The sequence below is a fragment of the Oikopleura dioica genome, chromosome 2 (assembly GCF_907165135.1).
Source record: "Oikopleura dioica chromosome 2, OKI2018_I68_1.0, whole genome shotgun sequence".
NCBI lineage: Eukaryota > Metazoa > Chordata > Appendicularia > Copelata > Oikopleuridae > Oikopleura > Oikopleura dioica.
This window is the reverse complement of record NC_137292.1, coordinates 13,580,690-13,601,163: the sequence shown is the minus strand read 5'-3', so window position 1 is coordinate 13,601,163 and position 20,474 is coordinate 13,580,690. Positions and strand designations below refer to the sequence as shown.

The window sequence follows — 20,474 nt, the reverse complement described above, 5'->3', positions numbered from 1 at the left end:
TGCGTTTTTATGACCTTAGACTTGATTATTCAACTTTTATATTCATAGGTTTGTTTGAATTTTTATTAGATAAAAGATGCAGCGTTTCACAAATGATTAAAAATGGAAGACATCAATTTATTTGAATTAGGTAAATTTGGCTTTATTTAGACTGCAGTTGACTCTTCGCCTTCTTTTCTCAGTGGCTAAATTAAAATTAGCTGGGAACGTGATACGCACAACAAACTGTAGTTTCGTCGGGTTGATTCTCGACAACTTTTGCAAACTCATCTCTAGCATCGCTTTCTTGTGTTTGGACTCCTGACACGCTTCCGCCAGTTTTAGGGTCTCTGACAATATCGCCCGAATCTAAACGAAATGTTTCTACGATTTTTCGTCTGATATAAGTACCATTTTCTTCTTTGTCATCCTTTTTGCGCTTCAAAATGAAGAAAATCAGAGCACCGATAAGTATCAAAACAATGATGACAACAAGGATGATCCACCAAGGGAAGCTTTTGTTGACGAAAAATCGGCAGAAATCAGCGTGATCTCTTTGTAAGCTTTCACGGATCGAATCATAAGTCTGTCCTTGGAGTTCTTGGAGGTCGATCTTTCTAGAGAAGTCGTAGCAGAGCTATAAGAAATTTAATTTCACGAGGATTTCTGTCAAAACATACGATGTATTTTCCACTTTCTGTTGGGGTAGGTTCCATGACAACATGAAACTGATCTTTATTTTCCTCATCAATGACTGCATCGCCCGACAAATCAACGATAGACTGTTCATCTTCGTTGTAATAAATCGCGACAATACTATCTCTTGAAATCGATCGAAGTCTTCGAGACACTGAAACTGTCATTCTATCAAACCATGCCTGCATTGGGAAAGGCTCTTCTTCTTTATTCGCGTAGTTGGTTCTGGCAGATTTCATCGGGACGTAGTTATAAAGAGTTTCGGTATTTCCATTTACGTCCATCACTTCCAGCATCGCAACACCAAAGCCAATTGGATATTCTCGCATGATTTCTCTTTCGATAAGATGCTTTGTCCCATCGGTTAGTGCCTTTGCCTCTATACATTTTTCGGAGAGGATTTTGAAAACAGCCCGACCATCTTTCGCTATAAATCCTTCTTTGCACTGGAAGACTGCATATTTTAGATTTGCTACTTCCGGATCTTTTGGTGTGCTTTCGGCTGACACTTTTGCCACGAGACCAAAATGAGAATATTCGGCGGTCGGTGTTTGTAGCGCTAAAAACATATTCTCGGGGCTCTTAAATTTATGTACAAACTTGCTTCAGTAAAGGTAAACTCCTTTTCGACCCATTTGCCTTCGTTCAGTGAGTTTCTTGCTTTACACGAGAATTTCATATTGTCTCCTGTTCTCGATCTGGTTCCTCGTGGGTTGATTTCGTTTGCGCCTTTGTTGTCAAATCCGTCGGAGCTGCACTCCAAAGATGGGTTTCCATTCGTCATGTCAAGAACTCCAGCGCTAACTGGAGCACCATTGACGAGAATATCAACATTACGCACGGGGCCTTAAATTCCATGAAAATGAGCTTACGAGGCATTCAAATACTGATGACTCGGATGGTATTGTCATCTGCGGGCCATCGTTTTGCTTTAATGACATCGACAAGTTCGCCGTTCCAGGCTTCTTTGTAGTGCGCTTCGCACAGAAAATGCGCCTTGTCAAAGCTGGAAGAAATGCCTTCAATTTGAGTTGAGTCAAATGCGAGAGAAAGCGTCGTCGTTTGAAGTTTTCGCTGATCTTGTTTATCCATGTGGATGAAATCTAAATCGTAAAACAATCTCGTAAAGAAAACTGCCCGAACCATTTGTTTTTCCACAAAAGTTGCTGTCATCGAGAGTTTTAAGTTTGCTCTTGCAAGAGCCGAATTCGTTGCTGTTGGAAATTTCATCGCCGCTAGAATCGAGCGCTCTCCAGATCAATACTGGCGCTTCGGGGCCGGCTTCTTTCGATTCGCACTCAGCGATTTCATATCTGATGCCTTCTTTGTATTCTTTTTTGTCTTCTTCGCCGAGTCGTTTATCTAGAGCGGTGTTTTTATGAGACTTTTATATGATCAGCTGATTATAAATGATTAAATTTTTATGATTCTACCTCTGACAACAGGCTCAAGATCGTTTTTGTCCATTATAAAATTAACGAGAAGTTTTCTTTTGATATCAGCAGGAGTAATCTTTCCGTTCTCATCTTTTACATCTGCTTGGCATTCGTAAAAAGCAATGTCGTTCAAGGAGAAATCATCGTCGCCCGATTTTGAGATGACTAAAGCACCCGTATCATCGACTGTGTATCCTGGTACTTTTTCGGCGTTTTTGATTATTCCATTTTCATTCGCAAGTTCAGCGATTTCTGTTTTCGACGAGCCCGTGAGATCAGATCTAAACCAACTGATTTGGAGGACGTTCTTCAAGGAGGTCAAGTCGGCACATGGAATTCTAGCCGAGTTATCGTAGCCAGGGTTCTAAATTTGAGGCAAAATCTAAAAGTCTAGTCTGTCCGTGTCCGTGTCCTCCGCCAAAATCCCAAGTCTAGTCTATCCGTGTCCGGATCGAAAAAACGGATTTTTGTCCGGTCTAGTCCCGGACATGTCCGTTTTGTCCGTTTTTGTCCGTAGAATCCGGAAACATTTTTTTTAAAAGAAAAAGTCTGGTCTAAAAAGTCTTGTCCGTAAATGTCCGTAAAATTCCATGGGTAAAAAAACAAATTTTTATCGAAATAAACCCGACAACACCAAAAAAAATCTTTGAGAAATAAATTCGGCAGACAATACAGCGACTTTTAGCTAGGACCTTTTTGAAGCTGACCTTAAAGAAAATTTCTCAAAGCTGAGCAAAGCTGTATGAAAATTTGCGAAACTTAGCTGAGCTTGCGTTATCTTAACTTCTCAATGCACGTGGTCCAATCATTGGACCACGGCGACTTTGACCCCCTGATTTTCCCGTTGTAGTTATCTGTTTGACCTGAATTTTGAAATGTGAGCTGACAGGACAAAAACGAACCACTCTGTGAAGTTTCGAATGAAAACTCAAAAGTGGTGGCGTTTTGCGCCAGATTTCTCTTTCGCTCTCTGGTGAAAAATCGGAACGGATTTTTCGATTTACAATTGTTTATTTTTATAGAAGAGGGTTCAAGCTTTCTAGCAATACATTTACGAGCTTTTTTACCCGACGGAAACGTCAATTAGAGCCAAAAGTCCTGAGCGCTGTTTTTCACACTCTGAATTTGGCGCGCCGCGCGGGGCTGGATAATGCATTGTGGTCCAATAATTGGACCCCGTGTTTTGAGCGCTTAGTCGCGCGCCCGTGTATTGAGAAGTTAATGTCAGCTGGTATTATCCAAGCTGACCTTAGCTCGCTTTATGAAGAAAATCATTAGTCTGAGCTGAGTTCTCTCAAAATGATCGAGCTGAATGACTGAGCGGGCTAGCCGGACCGCTGACCCCTCAACACGTTGAGCTGGCTTTTTCCGAAAATGCTGAGCTGAAAGTCCCAAATTAGAACTCGCAATGAATTAGCGGAATAATGAAGGACCTAATTCTTAATTTAACCAATTTTCCTTGAAACTCGGTCCTCAAAGTTCCGTCTTCGCACCATCAAAAAGACATATCAATTAAAAGTTATCATCGATATTTTCCGGCAAAAAGTCAAAAATTTTTATATGAAACTTGATTAAACCTTGATTTGATATAAAACCTGGCTTATTTTATAAAACAATGACGTTGGTTCAGGCTTTTTTGAAACGAATTCCAACTCAAATCGTGTTTTTTACGGATTTTTCCGGATTCTGCCCGGATTTTACAGACACGGACAAAAGTCTGGGGTTGTCCGGATTTCACGGACAAATACGGACAAATACGGATTTTGTCCGGATCGTGACAAAAGTCCGGTCTAGGCTGTCCGTTTTTTCCTCAACCAATAGACTAAAAGTCTAGTCTGTCCGTACGGACAAGACCGGACAGACACGGATAAAATCCGTACACGGACATGTCCGTTTAGAACCCTGATCGTAGCTATTCACCCAAAAATCGGTACTGGCAGCAATCGCTAGAGAAAAATACCAATTTAAAGCTTCAACTATATTTATGAAAACTTACCATAGCTTGAAAGCGATGCAAAAAGCTTCATTTAGCCGTCTTTACTCGATTTCGGTGTCACCTTAAAATTTTAAGAATGAGTTTTTGTAATCTTTTTATGTCATAAAACGAATGATCTCTATTTCCGAGTACAAAAGCGTCAATATTGAATCAAATTGTCTCTTTCAATCAGTCTCTCTCGCTATTTTTTGTTCAAGAATGATATTCCGAAGAAAGTAAAATTTGAACTTCGATAAAATTCTCTAGTCCTTACACCGTAAAATGACAAAAGTGATTGTTGAGCACAAAAATTTACGACGGCGTGCCAGATATTTTCTATCACTCACTTGGAGGTCGATTTTTGATGGGATTTTTACGATATAACATATCCTCTTTGTTACAAACTTGGAAGCTAGAATGAGCAAATTCCTGAACATCAAATATCGTCATTTTCTTCAACGGGCCTTTTCCCCAACAGCGGGTTTTTGCAACGAAGTCAACAAGGCAATTCCATGCCCATTATTTGAGTGGAGGACTCTCGCCCAAGTGGACTCCCGCCCAAAAGGACTCTCGCCCAACTTGGGCATACTCTGGAATCCCGGGAACTCAAAAATATAAATTGATGAATAATTTTTGACATTTACCTTCAAAAGTTTAAGGGTACGGGTGTCGGCGAGGCTCTAACTAGGGCTCTATTCCTCGGGATATATAAATGTTGGAAATAATTCGCCCACACAGGAGCAAAGATTCATTTTAGATCTACATTTTGTCAAGAAGAAATTTGGATTGAGAAAGATTTTTTGTATTAAAAACTGGCTCGAAGTCGTGATCTCGACCTAAAATGGTCAAAATGAGCCTAAAAGATGCTGCTATTCCGAAAAACTGAGCTTGGTAACTTACCTTTTCTATATTTTTATATAAAAATTCAGACCCTTATCTTAATTTTGTCAAGAGCTTTCTGAGATTGAATTGCAATTTGTATGGAATCTAATTTTTTGAAAAAAAGTATCCTTGGCATTTTACCGAAAATTGGCATTTTTTGAAACCGGGCGACACATTTTCGGCTCTAGAAATTGTTGTAGACTGATTCAAGAAAAACTGAGGTTATCATGATGATCCTCATCGTCTAAGCTATCTAAAGAGCCCTAGATGAAAAAAATCTGAGCCAAAAAATTTTTTTCGACAACTTTTCACGTGATCATATCTCGTAAAATAACAGAGATAGCGGCTAACAATAAATTAAGACTTAGGCTTAAATTTTGCGAAGAATTCAATTAAATGCTCTGTTATTATCCGTATTTTATTATTAAGGGATTTGGAGAGCCGACACCCGTACCCTTAACTGCAAGTCATTATCTGCGAACTCCGTTTTTTGTCAGAATATTTATTCAAATAAATTAGATGTAAATCAATACAGAAATATTATCAACGAGTCAAGTGAGTCGAAATGAGGATTGTACGAGTATTTTCGAAAGAAGAAATATGTAAAGGAAAATTTTCAAGTCTACGAACTCTGCAAAGTGTGGTCATCCCGCTTTGTTGGCTGCTTCTTTCGTCGAATTGTTAGAAATCGGTGGTTTCTGCTTCTCAGGTAGGGAGCAATTCAACATTTTCTTCTATTTGCTCCCTCCCCGTTCCTTCGCTGGAACCTTTGATGGAGTCGAAGCCCTTCTCGTTTTCGTTTACTTTTGGCTTATAAAGGTCAGTGAATTTTGATTGCAGATAAACACTTATTTTCAACTATTATTGCTAAATCATTACTACTGCCCTTGAAATAGTATCCAGCTAGGAAGAAACAGAATATATTTAGGCCCTTCATCGCAATCGCTGAAAATATTTGTAATCTCAGAACAAACTAGCTTTCTTACGTAATATAAACATGGCATTCCACAAGAGTTCGTTGTCATAAATCCAACAAGATCCAACCTCCTGGCAATTATCTTCTTGCCAGACAAGGCATGCCATATCCATCAGCTTTCCAAGAACGATCGGGCCGGGGATCGTTCCGAATATTCTCAAGATCACCCACTGTAAGCCCATTGATAGTCCCTTCAAATTCGGGTCAACAGCGCGAAGGGTTCCAATTGGAACTAAAATCTTATTGAATTTCAGTCGATAAATTAGGTTTCACCGAGTGTCGGTGGCATAAATTCGAACATGACGGTGAAAAACGTCAGGATCAAGAAAGTACGAGACTGATCATTGCAGATTTCTTGCTCATCCTCTGAAGCGGAGCAAGTTCCTTTGATGGCTACCAGATCAAGATCGCCGGATTCAGAGCAAGCACAACTTGTAAAATTCTCATTAGGAGTACTTATGCTGGTTTCAGAACTATCATATAGACTCTATATTTTAGAGGGATACAATGTTTTTGTTCTCATCAACTACCATTAAAAACATCTTATAGTGTTTTATATCATCAAACATTATCAAGCCGTATTGTTATGTTTTGGCCTGTTCTCAGAGTCTTGGAGACATTGAAAATAGAGTTTCCAAACGATGTCCTCATGGTTAGTTGTTTTCAAGGGAAAATTCAAGAAGTATTAAGACGAATAATTACTGAGTGTTTCTCTAGTACTTTTGATATAATCGGTCTTTCAGCCATAAAAACAGTATTTCGATAATTTTGGGTAATATTTCTCTATCTATTTCCAGACGTCTCTCTGGCTCAGTAGATTTGATCCAAAACAATATGCGATGAGAACGGTATAAGAAAATCCCTCTAATTGTCTATTTCCTATACGAAATGTGAAACCACGAGACCTTTGAGTGCAACCAGCGTAACATGGTGAAAAATAGGTCTTGCCGTCAAGACAAACAGGGTCGTAGTACTCTGTATCGCAGCTGCAGTCAGACAGACAAGGAATCTCGTTTATGTCAAGAGTAGTTTCCTCCATGCCAGGGTAAGGAGAGAAAACCCCAGTAATGTTTGTTTCATCGCATCTAAATTGCATCGCTACATCGAGCTATTTATTGAATTATTTTGAAAATGATTTTAAAATATCGATTTTGAAATAAGTTATCTCGTTTGATTTCTAGCTCGTTCCTGCAGAGTAAAATCCGAAGACGGCTACTGCGCAGAGGCTGGAGATGTACATCATTTGTCGTCCATTCAATTTGAAGACCTTGACGATGATCCCACCAAGAAGTGACCCTATCATTGCCCCAGGAACACAAGCGATTCCTGCTTCTAAAGCTGCTTGTCCAGCTGTTCGACGGAACCAAATTTCGTACATTTTAGGCCCAAATGTCATTAGTGTTGATGACAAGTAACCATCCAGTGCGCTACCTATCGTTGCCCAGAGAAAGACAGGATTCCACTAAGTAAAAGTCACTATCTGAGAAAAATATCTATTTTCGGACTATATGAATTTATTCTTAAGAAATTTGTCGAAACCTTGCATCACAAGGAGCTCCTTATTTTCTATATTATAAATATTTTCTTACCAAAAGACTCTTGAAGCCCTGCATAAGACTCGAGTCTTCGCCAAGATCTTCCGACTCAATCGATTCCGACTTTTTCTGCGCCTTGATTTCCGCGACTCCAGGAAACTGCTTCGGGAAACCAAACATTGGAAGAGAGCACAGAATCGCGCCGATGCCACAGGCAAGCATGCCGATCCACCAGGCCCCGACCCATTGTGGGTTATCCATGTCAATCTCTGGTTCCACATGCGGGTCAACCCAAACAGTGAGTTGAACAGCACCAAATACATAGCCGATGGCGGGACCGAGGCAAGAGCCAGCTTTGATTTATGTTTTAAAAGTGTAGTTTTTATATAATACCGGATCTTTAGTCCCTTGGATACTGTATCGAGTATACTTCAAAATATGTTTATATAAGGCCCTTTTCTCTCCAAAAAACCGGCTAATATAGCTTCGAAAAGTTAAGAAATAATAGTATTATTATAGAAATAGCTGCGTAAAAATTGCTATATCTTCCCTGAGAAGATCGGGTCAGAATAAATTTAGGTATTGCAAAAAGCCTCTCTTATGGGAAAAGAGTTGCCTGAATGTTTCAAAAACATTGCCTAAAATGAAAGCAAAGTGGAGACCGGCATTTTCCGCCGTTGTGGAGTCCTCAACAAAGCTGAAGCCGATGGTATAGAGCGGAGTTGATCCCCATCCATGCAAAATCTGGGCAAAAATGAACATTGCAATGTAGCCAACTAGCTTTTCAAAGTTGTAAAAGCCATTGATAAATAATTGCTTTAGGCTTTTAAAAACTCTTTCTTGGAATCAGACTCAACACATTCCTCCGGATCGTCGCAAATATCCTGAATATCACCAGAACTGTACGCGTAATCTCCTGTCAGAAAATGTGGCAGAGCAAATAGCACAGAACCAAGACCGAGCGTTAAGAATCCAATTGCAATAACTCTTGGAATATGTGTCTTTACAAGCACATGAGTGACATAGAAGCTAATCAGTACAAAGCCAATGTCGTAGGAAACAGCCATAAGACCAGTCATCCATGATTCGAAGCCGAACCGCTTTTCTAGCGTCGAAATACTGATATTTACGAAGCCATTTACTGTCGCACCCTAGGAACAATTCTGAATTCGCTTTTGCGCGTGCTATGATTCTTGCCTGGAAAACGCACATGAGCGAGAGAAAGAATGAGAGAGCTGCCAGCTTATTGACGCACTGTAAACATTTTGGAACCCATCCGAAGCATCCATAAGGCCCTTCTTCTTGAATCCCCAACTCCTAGAAGAACGGTTGGTTCGTTTTTCTATAAAAAATTTACGGCCATTTTTAAAACTGACTTTGATAATGTAACAAAAAAAGCATAATTATGAGCACTAGAAATCTTCCTGTACTATTGATTTTTCAATTTTTATTCTACCTCGAGTCGTTTTTGGTGAATTTCCTCTTCAGTCTGTTTTTCATAGTTTGCATTTTTCTCTTTCATGAATAACAAAAAAGTTACGAGCAGTAACTTGTGCGTAGCGCTTGAATCTCGTGTGGAACGATTTTCAAATACTTGAATTCTGCTGCAGAGCTAATTCAACAAAAACTCTGCATGTAAATAATGGCCGTTCGCCAAAGTTCTCTTTGTTCAAATTTCGGACGATAATCAAAACCAAATATCAGACGTAATCTAACACTTGCGCAACTTCAGTAATAAACGAAAAAGAAAGTGATTCAGTCGCTTCATTCTGCCAGAGAACAATACGGAACGTCTCTTTTGATTCTTGAGCCAATCATCAAACCCCAGTCACAATATTACTTTTGCTCGTTTATTTCAAGTTCTGAGTTCAGTAAAAGAAGTTTCTTCTTTACTTGCCAATGTTCAACGCGTTCTTATCCATCATCAATTTGAGCAAAATATTGCACCTCTCTTCTGCAGATGGCAGAAAGCCTTCAAGAGCGAGGACATTCGGCACACCATTCATGCAGGCTCGAAGAACAGAGTCCAAGGAGGCGGATGCGGATACTTCAAAAACAGCTAGAAAAAGAGTGATAATTGCGGAGATGTTGAAGATCATAGTTGTTCTAGTGATTCGATGAAATAAATTCCCGTGCTCTCCTTTATATGTTTGCGAGGTACTGGATTATTTAAGCGAAACAGGAACTTGGCGGCGAAAGATACAGTATCTCGTCCTTGATTTCCAGGAACTACTCATGAAAAATTTAGTCATTTCGAGATCAGAACATCTCATTTCTCTCGGAAAGAAATATTTACAGCAGATGGTTCAGCTTTAAAAGACGATTTTCATTGAAATAATGAAATTTGCTGGCTGATGATGGGGAAAGCCGGCCCTGGTCGTTCGGGTAAGGACTCCTAAATTACACTTAAATTTCTTCATCTTATATATTTATTGGCAATTACTTTTAAGGACTGCCTGTGAGAACTTCCTAAGAAAAAGAGAATTACTCTGAATAAATATATTTTAATATACAGTGAAACCCCAACTTAAGGCCGAGCAACTTAAGGCCACTTTTTTGAAAAATCCCCAAAATCTGTCATCCGAAAAAAAACCAACTTAAGGCCACTTTTTTTTAATTTTCATTCACAGGGAGTAAATCGCAGATTCACTTTTTAATAAAAAAACTCGTTATCTTCGGCTGCTTCCTTGGCGATTTTGAAGTCGATGGCTTTTCAGCGTCGGCATCTTCTCTCACTTGAACTTGTGGTACTTCTTCAACCTCCATCGGAGTTGCAGCTCGTGTTTCATCAATTTGAAGCGCCAAGAAATGCTCCACTCTTCTTCGGCGTTTTCACTAGAATCTCTGCATATCTTTTTTTTTTTCTTGGCCAATGTCATGTGTATTCTCTTTTCTTCTTGCGACATGTTTGCAGCAAATTTATTTTTAAGAGAATGAAAAGATAACCTAAGGTTTGATTCAAATAGCGCATTCAGTTTTTCCAATTCATACTTGGTTCGTGCAAGAAATTTCATTTTAGATTCCCATGATTCAGTCCCTTACTCCAGAAATACAAAAATTTTTGCGTCATCCAACTTAGTTGGAGAATCACCCAACTTAAGGCCACTTTTCAAATTAGCTGTCATCCAAAAAGTGGCCTTAAGTTGGGGTTTCACTGTACCTTGGAGGGACCCCAGTAATCCCTAAAATGGGCGTTCACCGCAGAAAATTGTTGGTTGATCTTTCTAGGGCGCAAATGACAAAATGGAGTGGAACGAAATTACCGGATTTCCGGTTGCGATTTGGATCAAGTCCCTAAAAAGCCACCCTGGAAAAAGGGGAGCGATAAATTCTAGCGGTCATCTAACCCGGCGCACGATAACGATATCAGCGGTCTGTAAATGCCACATTGTCCGCCATAAATCGGCCACACTCGGGGTTCCCCAGCCGCGTGAATTTTCCCAATTTCATGGACCTTCATTTTTTACCAGACTCAGCCTGTTTACAAAATAACCTTTGAAAGAGGGATGGACACAATCACTCTCCTGGCGACCTTTGTCCAGCACAACAGATGGCTAATTTGGCGAGCTTTTTGGGAATTTTGTGCATTGTTGGACGGTGTGTCAATGCAAATTGGATCATCCGGCGACGAGTGAGAAGATTGATTGCACTTTTTTCCGAAGAAAGTCGATACCAGACTTTTCGGAAGAAGAAAGAATGTATTCGGTTCATTTTTATTCTACTGGAAGAGTGCGCGAAAAATATATATTAGTTACAGTAAAAAAATATATCGTGAAAAATTATACTGTGTAAATTACACTGTAATCATGTGGAAGATGAATTTTCGGCACGGAATTGATTCAGTTTTGCCTCAAGTTTTTCGCTTAGTTTTTGAGCTTGATTGAGCGTTGTCCTAAATTTCATAAGCTTTGGGTGATTTTTGAGTTTTTCCAGTTGAGCCCAGACCTTCTTGAGTCTCTCCAAATTTTCTGCCTGTTTTGCATTAATGGCATCGAGTTCGTCAATTTGTTTCTGGATAAATTTTAGCTCGGTAAGCTGGATAATTATGACCATGCATAAATATTCCAAGTGTGCTTTCTTGTTCTCTAAAATATCACATTAGCATTCATCAAAAATATTAATTGCAAGTACCTTCAGTCGGTTCAAAGAAAAGCGGAGCTAGAAAAGCAGGAATGATGAAGATAAGACAAAAATGAAAATATTTCAAGTAATCCTTGAGCTGCATTATCCTGAAAGTTTCAGGCTGAAACTGCAGCTTTTTTAAACAAATCTTTGATGACCAGAGCATTCTAGAGACAATCAAGTAGTAAAATGAATGTTCATGTTTATCGATCATTCTTACGGGAAGAAGAACTTGTACCAGGAAGACGATGTATTGTCATTTATCACCCCTAAAGTTTGTGCTCCTAATTTCATGGGCTCGTCGCGTCCCACTTTCAAGTCCAATAAATTGAAATAACAATTTTGCCTTTTGTGGTTGATATGAGTTTGCCCCTTGGCTCGCCATAAATTTGTTCAGCGGGTCGTGAAGCGCCTTTGAACTTGTCGCTTGCAACAGAATCGATTTCGATTTTATAGCTTTACGGCAAGCTCCTCCTTCTCGCCGGCTCTTCCTTCTTCCCGGCAAATTATACAGATCGATTCAAGCCACATGAGGATAGACAGCTTCGCGCAGGGGCCCTTCTGGCGTCCGTATGGCCAACTTGCCAAATTGAACTCACTCAAACAAATTAATTTTTTATCGAGCTCGAGGACAAAAGACCCGGATCATTGGTGATCGTCGCTTTTTTGCTAGAATTTCGCCACTTTTTCATGCTTTTTCTTCTTGCTTATGCACTGAAAATGTCTGTTACTTATTCCAGCTTTGCTAGAAAACTAGTCATAATTTCCAATTTTTCTGGGAAGCTAATTTTAAGTCCGCGCCTGCAAATGCTCCCATGAAATTCCCCTGCTCATTTTTTTCTTCGAAACAACAACTTTGATTTTTGCATATTTTTTATTATGCCATTTTTTCAGCAAGTGAAGATTTTTAAGATTGTATAAATAATAATATTTGAAAAGATTGACAACTCTGGCAGCGATTTTTTTTAGGTAGAAGTGACTTTTTTTTTGAAAGTTGTAAATTTTTAGCGCAAAAAATATTAAAAAGCCTAGAAAGAAGTAAAAAAAACAACGAGTTTACAAAGAAGCAGCACGGAGAAAAATTTCAAAGGTTGAAATTTTTTTTAAGCGGCACGAGTAAGCTTGTAGAAAATGAGAAGATTCTAGCACGTTGAGATTTATAAAGAGGATAAAGATCGTTTCATTCTTTCAATTTTTAAAATATTTGGAACTAGTATGGATCAGGCCATAGCGTACTTTTTAAACGATATAGGAAGAATATCATCAAAGAATACGCCATGAAGTGATAACAAAAGAAGGAACAGCAGCTGGTCGGTCTATTTTTTCAACCCTGAGAGCGAGTCTAGGCGACTGAGGAACACCCATACGCGCTCTCCTGAGAATTTGTTGACGTCTTTTGTTATTCATATTAATATATATTTTTTCTAATAACTTTGTTCAGCTCATTCGGGGGTAGACAAAGTCCAGCAGTGTCACCATAACGAGCGGCTTTCGGACGGCGTAGTGCCAAACCGACCATCCTTGGAGGCTTGTCAGGTCCAGCCGCGCGCCCAATTTGACCAAGGTCTTGGCGAGTTTGGCATCTCCAAGAGCACATGCGGCCAGAAGAGCGGTGTGGCCAGACTTGTCGTAGAGGTTGACATCGACGCCTTCTAGCAAAGATGTATTCGTGCTCAGCTGGCTAGAGAAACGAGCAAAGACGGAGCTCCAGTGGCCGACTGCGATGCATTTCTCAAAGTTCAGCACTTCGCGGGATTTCTCCTTTGGCTCTTCGTGAATTCGCCTTCGCTTGGCAGAGACGATGACCGGACGAGGATCGGAAGAGGGAGGAGGAGTTTTTGACGGGCTAGGAGGAGTCGGCGGCGAGTCATCTTCAAGTACTCGTTTTCTCGAGCGTTTTTGGATGATCCGACAGGTCAGGGACTCTTCTAGCGTTGCCGATGGAGCTTCTGTAGATTCATTGAGCGGAGACGCTGGTGGAGAATCGAGGTAGGACTGAAGATATTAAGTTACGAGATGTTCAGAAAATGTACGAAAAGCTAGATGGCCTGCTGCCAAATTATGCGCGAAAAACTGCCCGCCACAAAATTAGATCCAATATACGCTGCGGTATGTTTCCCCGTCCGGCCCCGCTACTAGAAATTTTTCGAATAGCTTACCATTCTTGACTGTTGTAAAGGCTGCTGTTGTGACTGCTGATTCGGGTTTTCGTTGTTGTTTTCTGGGTCTCTTGATTTTTCAGAAGAGGCGTTTATCTCTTGTTTTTTGTTTTAGTTTTTTTGTTGATCCACTTTTTTGTGGTTGTGAGATTTCGAGGCCAGTGGTGGTGGTTAAATATAATGATGTCCGACGCTGCGCGACACTTCGCCCCGCGTAAGAGTGCGCTAACGCGGGAAACCGAGGGCGGTAGTGGGCCACTGCGCAACATTTTCTTTCGTGAGCTGCTCAAGGTGCTCGAAAGAGCTCCTCGTGGCGTAACGTTAGGATAAACCAAAAATCGGAATCTGAACAGCTCATCTTGGGCTAAACATCTTGGTGTACCTTAATTTTTGAATATAATACGTAGTCTCTTCTAAGTCTTATTATACGAGCATAAAAATCGAAAAAGAACAGTTTGAAAACAACATTTGAAAATCGAAGTCAAAGTACCAATGAAGGACAAAAGGTAGAACTGATATTAAAAGCCGATGTCAGTTACTGTTTGCCACCATCAAAATTGAAGAAAGTTGTTTCCTTCGCCGTTAAAAACGCGCGAAAATTAATAATTGAGACTGGTGATTACCCGTTTTTCAGCTCGGTGCCAAGAAAAGCCTAAAATTAGGCACATTTGGCGTTATCTCACGAAACCAAAATAATGTCCTCGGCACGGGGTAATTATTTTAAAAACGAAGAAAAACGACGCGCTCGATTTATATGCCCATTAACATTCAAGCCCAGTGCCAGTTTTACATTGCTGCATGTTTTAAAAAGGGACTTTACGAGTTAAATATGGTTACGTTGCTCTCAGACTTTTTCCATAAAGAAGAATCCGATCTTTGCTGCTTTATTGGGCGCTTCAAAGAGTAACCCAAAAAAGACAGACCAAGCATGGCCCAGAAAAAAAAACGTTTTTTCGCTCTTTTTGTGTTCAAAGAGCTAAAAATAGGACTCTCCTCGATGGGGGTGCTTTCAGATGAGCTCCACTGACCCCTGGTACTGGTGACATAAAGCAGCTGTTACTGTGATCAAAGGGCGGCTCGATATCGAGCTGTAGCGGGCGACCACTTTCATTTTCAAATTGGAAGTTACATGACTTAATTGCCCTTAAAATATTTATACAAGTTTGATTTCCTTCAAAGAGCGCGACCCTTTTACATCACTTTCAACAAATTTTACAAATTTTAAACAGAAAGAAAAAATCAAAATGGACATCGCAGAGTGATAATTCCCCGTGAGAGGGGTCGATAGATTTCAGCGAAAATTGGCGATAATTCTCCATGGATTCGAATCGGATGAGGGAAGGGATGAAGTCCTGGGAAAGAGGATTCGATTTCGATCAGAATAATTGATCAGGTGCGCGAAAATGATCCAGTACCTCAATTTCGCTTCGATTTTTTCAATCAGTCCCAACACAATTTTTTCCTCCACTTAGGCTCGGATAATTATGGGATCAGGAAATTGTTACGTGTGTTCAGTGATGTCGAACTAATGCTCGATTTTAATGGAAGTGTGGTACATTACTGGCGGTAGAGACCGCAAGGCCGGCAGTCTCTGAGACGCCGGTTTTCTTCACCCTTCAATCTTCGCAGAGAGAACGCCATGTTGTTTACGAAAATGTTATGAAATCTGGAGAATACTGGGGAGCTACCTATGATCGCGCTGCGAACACAGGAGTCGGAGCATGAAGAAGCTATTCGTCCAAAAACTAAGTCCGTCAAAAATATATGTTTTCATCCTTTCTGGCTCTGAGGACTGATCCCTGCCCTTTGAAGTGCGCATCGCCAGTGGCCTCCCGGGCCGATAGTTTTCGGCTAAAAGGGAGTTAGAAAAAGGTCGCACGCTTGGGCCTCACAGTGATCAAGGGCGGCTGCTGATCCGGGATCAGTTTCCTGCAAGGCGCATTTACACCTCCCTTTGAAGACGGATTATTTATTTTTCGAAGCTTTTGCACGGAGCTCAAAGCTGCTCCCGCGACCGATTATCGTCCCTTGGCCTTAGTTTCCACCGGAAAACCGCTCTCAGGAAGTTCTTTTGATTTTTTCAGGTCGGCTTTAGATTTCTACAGAAGCAGTCTAATATTAGACTATTCCCAAAGAACGGTAAAACGACCAAATTGACCTTCCTTAGGCAAACTTATTCTTTACTTCCAATTATTTGATATTTAGTATTTTCGCCTTGTCGGCTTTTGCGGAAATTCCGGACAAGCTGGAAAACCTCGGCGAGCTGCTCATCAAAGCTTTTCTAGAGCGTGTGCGGGATCTACGCGCTCTTGATCCGCCGTGCCCCGGCCACTTGATCCACGTGACTATTTTCCCCTCAACCGGTCGGTCGAAATGTGCTAGCTACAAAATGTCCGACATGTTCGCATTCCGCCACTTTTCCTTCCGCCACTCGTTTGTTTTGCAATTGCTGTTGTCTGCTGTCTGGTAGACTTCAAGTAGAGAAGGGCGTTTTACGTTATTGTGAGATTAATAGGTCAGATAAGAGCATTCTTATCAACTAATTATAGCGAAAAATGTTGTTCTCGTTTTACTCATGGGAAACTCTCAAGGAGTTCATCATGCAGTAAGCAAATGATCCTAGGTTACTCTTCCCGGCTCGATTCTCGTTACATAACGATCGTCATGTCTGTACAAAATCATCATCCAGGGTGAATCACACTGGTGGATCGATAATTACGGAGCGTGAATGCGAAATTTCCCAGCGGAAAAAAAGTAATCCGTAATCAAAAGATCACACTTTCGCGTCAAAATCCTGTCGAAACGGGAATTCTTCGCGTCAAAATGTCAATTTTCGCTTGACTCGCTTTTTGAGGAGGAAATATTTTCGACTCAAAATGGCAAAAGTTCAGTTACAGTGCTACTTATGCCGTTTATTGATAAAAAACGGTTTCAAACAATAGAAAAGGCAATGAAAAAAAAATCAATCGCTAAATAAACAACTGGAAACTCTTCAAAAACTCTTGTCAAAATGCGCTTATCCTATTTAACCCGTTACGCGTTTATCTCTCGTCCCCCATCGAGGGTGCGAAAAGTGTGCGTTGATAACCTGCTGCGGGGAGTTAAACTGACCTCCATCCAGCTCCTCGCGCCCCAGAACTTAATCCCATGGCAAATTTATTAGCCCAATAAACCCGTAAAAAGTAATAATCGACTTCTTTTGTTGTCAATTCCAATTGACCGCAGACAAAAAAATACGCAAAAACACGTTGATGACTTTTAACCCTTCGCCTCGCCCATGGGTTAAAGTTAACCCATGGTCGGTGAAGTGGCTTTTTTCTCGATTGAAAGTGGAAATTTCCCGTAAGAAAAAGAAGGCACAGTACCGCTTGGTTACGATATCTTTACAAAATAAGCCGAGGTGTAGTGAGGAATTCTCAGGGAGAGCTTTCCAGTCAGGTAGGACCAATTTCTAAATGAAGGTGAAATACGTACGAATTAGCCGGCAGTCCCTGAGACTTTGGGAGAGTATTTTCTCGTCTATGCGCATTTACGGATACTTGGTGTATCTCATGTGTATAATTATATTTTGGGAACACTCGGTTTTTAATCTGAAAATTATTTTTGGATTTGCTCAATCAAATTTAGTTTTAACGAATCAATCATTGATGGAAAATCATAAATCACAATTTTCATCATTTTTTCATGTTTTTGCGAATTCTGGAGAAATAAATTTTCTTCTTTTATTTTGAGAAAAGCTTGTTTTCCCCAATGAAGAGGCTTATCTCTCATTATCTACCAAAAGCTCCAAAAAGACGAGCTTATCAGCTCGCACTTTTTCTTTGGTGCCAGCTCCGCCCAAAATACAAACAAGGAGCCCTTCAAGAACCGATGAAAAATGGAAGGGGCCTTTGAAAAGTCCAGATGAAAAGACGCGAGGAAGTTTGTGCCTAAACATCCTAATTCAACCCAATTTGCGGAAGATTACCTAAGCTTGTGGCCGCTCAAAGAACACCGCCAAATATTCATTCAAGCCTTGTTAGCCAGCGTTCCGGAACAAATCCGACGTCGCCACCGAAAAATACAAAATTAGCTGCTTCCCCAAAACAGTTTAAAACTCATTGTTTCTGCCCAGTAGATTCATTTTAGTCATTTTTTTGATGAGTTTTTTCCCGCCAATATTTTTGGGAAAATAATTATCTGGCAAAAGGGTCTCTTTTACACTTGAAAATTTGAGTTTTATTACGTTCGCCAAATATTCATCTTCCCACGCTCTTCTTCTTTTTTGACATAACAGCTGATTTCTAGCTCCGCATTAGCCCAGATTCATCGGACAATTTATTTTTTTTATCGCGTTGGGAAATCGCTGCTTCGGATTAAAATTTTAGGCAGCTAACAAACTCGTCCTCTAGGGCACACACTCGCAGGCACGCATCTGATTGTCCGATCGGAAATGATTTCGCGAAAAAACTCGTTCCCATGTCAATTTAATATCGAATGGGTAAATATGATTTTCACCTGATTTTCGAGCAGTAAAATGCACCTGTCGCAGATATTCGAAAATGGCTCCTTGTCCTGATATGAAGTAATTCTCCAAATACACTTCCCCTCAATAAATCTTCTTGACCGGCTTCAAATCTTGTCAAGTGACGGTTTGTCTTCCTCAAGAGGTCACGTGCACGCGCTCTGTCAACAGGGCTGCTTCTGGTCCCTGCTGGCAAGCCCTTCAAAGGCCCTCTTTACCGGAGTTAGCTACTTTTCAAACTTTACTCAGTGGAGGCTTCAAAACGGCCTCAGAAAGGTCATTCCGGGGGTATGAGCTCGATTGATGACCCTCCGGTTCAAAAGATTTTTTTGACATTTTGACGAAAAAATTGCCTAAATGTCGCCGCAACGGCCCAGGAAACGGCAATTATCGCCGCTTTATTTGAGAATCATTCTGTCCAAATTTCATGATTCGAGGGATGAAGCATATTTTTCAAAAAACGAGTAGGCATCATTTGAAAAGTTTCTGCCGTGAGAGGACTGGCCGAGTTCTCAGGACTAGGCAATAAGGTAAACGCTGTTTTCGGAAGTGTGTTGACTGGCGTTCCGTTCGGCGGTGGTGGTGTAAGGTCTGATCTGGGAGCGCTTTTCGATTTTCTCATGTCCCGCTGTGACTATCAGGGGTGAATCGGTTCCCACCGCGCCCCACCGCCACCTCCATCATCCGATGAAAAATATTAGAAAACAGCGAAAGCACTCCTGGGAAGCTGCTCGCACTTCCGACAAGCAGCACCTTGATCTTCCAAGTCAAAAATGTTAGAAAAAGATAAAGAACGTAGAAATACACGAGCGCGCGGGCCGCGGCGCTTATCGATAAGGCGCGAGTTATTCAAAGTTGCCAGCCGGTTTGACAGTATCGCGGGAGGTCAACGTCCTAAATGGCACTTTCCGTCTTCGCGGAAATCGAACACTTTCCCACAGAGCTTTGAATGCATATCACCATCAAAAGATTCATATGCAGCTTGCATTAGCTGGTAGATAGTCCGTTCGTCTGAAAAAAGATGATACGGTCGGAGGTCCCCCTTGTTCATCCACATTGTTAAGTGGTAAGAGCCCCTTGTTCATCAACTAGCTTATCGGCTACCAAACCCTAACCCTAACCTTACTCGTTTTTTGCCTAATAGGAAGAAAACTAGTAAAAAGACATTTTTCATTGGCATTCCCAGGTGAGTACTTTCATACCCGTTTAACGCCAATTAAATCGTAAAAAGTGATTATGTATTTTTCTTTTTTAAAGGTTAGTGATGGACTGCTCTCCCACGGATAGCCTAGATTTCATGGAAAGGCGAGATCAGAAGAGCTCTATAATTTTAAAGACATTTTCAGCTCTAGTGGTTCGTCGCGGCCCTTCTGAGAGTAAAAGGCAATCATGGGTATTTTATTTAGAAGGACAATCTCGCGGCGACAAAAAGCCAAGTGGGCCACCGGAAGACAACGCTTGTCCATCAATCGTGAGAGAGTCGCCGAACTCTTCCTGTCGCGTGAGATGCTCCCAGAAACACAGCGGTCAAAGCTATTGTCAATACTGTGGGAAACCAAAAACGCCTTTCCCATTTTTCTAAAGTGTCCTTCAACATTTCTCAGCTAGCCTAGGTCTACTAGCCTTGCATCTGTCGATTTCTGTTTCATGCTTTTTCGGAGTCTTTTCTGATATCAAAAATAGGTATCATTCAGCAAATACTTGGGCATAATTGGTTCTTTCCAGCTTCTCATGTTCAAAATAAGGCATTTGCGCGTCAGAAAATCGTTTTCTCAAAAAAGAACGTAAGTGAGAAATCATCAGATTACTTCTTTTTCTCAGCGCCAAAAAATCTGGGAAAAAATATGATCGGCAAACATTTTAAAACATCTCAAATTTGTCTTACATCGGTGGGGAACATCATTTCGCGCAGTATTCCGCCGGAGCATTATTTGGCTATAAAAATAGTCGAGGGAAGCTGTGTAAATGTTGGGAGTTGAGGGACGAGGGACGAGGGAAGGTTGACGGGGAGATTTATGCTGTTGGAGGAGTAAATAAGCGTGGCAGAGGATTTATGAGTATTTATGGGCATCTGGGGTTATTGAGAGAAAGAATGCAGTTTCTGGTTGATATTTTCGACCACAAACAAAATCAAAAATGGATTTGGCTAAAGAAAATTTGGTCGAGATTGAAGGAAAATTGAGTGACAAGCCGGTTAAACTCGGCACATC

General features: G+C 40.8%; 3 protein-coding genes across 3 annotated transcripts; all 3 read right to left on the bottom strand.

Annotated features, from left to right (window-relative positions):
* Window positions 1–45: 45 nt before the first annotated feature.
* On the bottom strand, window positions 46–3,327 carry LOC145699617 (uncharacterized). Its single transcript, XM_081776891.1, has 8 exons — window positions 2,109–3,327; window positions 1,819–2,037; window positions 1,563–1,778; window positions 1,276–1,521; window positions 660–1,234; window positions 391–616; window positions 227–348; window positions 46–185 (listed from the first exon to the last, which is right to left on the bottom strand). Exons 1-8 carry the CDS (start codon window positions 2,140–2,142, stop codon window positions 147–149), a joined length of 1,677 nt encoding a protein of 558 aa, XP_081633017.1. The 5' UTR covers window positions 2,143–3,327; the 3' UTR covers window positions 46–146.
* A 2,138-nt stretch (window positions 3,328–5,465) lies between these two features.
* On the bottom strand, window positions 5,466–9,147 carry LOC145700766 (solute carrier organic anion transporter family member 4C1-like). Its single transcript, XM_081778093.1, has 11 exons — window positions 8,936–9,147; window positions 8,677–8,796; window positions 8,304–8,630; window positions 8,118–8,259; window positions 7,534–7,832; window positions 7,137–7,406; window positions 6,850–7,052; window positions 6,218–6,399; window positions 5,955–6,176; window positions 5,848–5,913; window positions 5,466–5,771 (listed from the first exon to the last, which is right to left on the bottom strand). Exons 1-11 carry the CDS (start codon window positions 8,999–9,001, stop codon window positions 5,674–5,676), a joined length of 1,995 nt encoding a protein of 664 aa, XP_081634219.1. The 5' UTR covers window positions 9,002–9,147; the 3' UTR covers window positions 5,466–5,673.
* Window positions 9,148–12,346: 3,199 nt separating this feature from the next.
* Window positions 12,347–13,942, bottom strand: LOC145699625 (uncharacterized). Its single transcript, XM_081776899.1, has 2 exons — window positions 13,761–13,942; window positions 12,347–13,596 (listed from the first exon to the last, which is right to left on the bottom strand). Exons 1-2 carry the CDS (start codon window positions 13,761–13,763, stop codon window positions 13,039–13,041), a joined length of 561 nt encoding a protein of 186 aa, XP_081633025.1. The 5' UTR covers window positions 13,764–13,942; the 3' UTR covers window positions 12,347–13,038.
* Window positions 13,943–20,474: the final 6,532 nt, after the last annotated feature.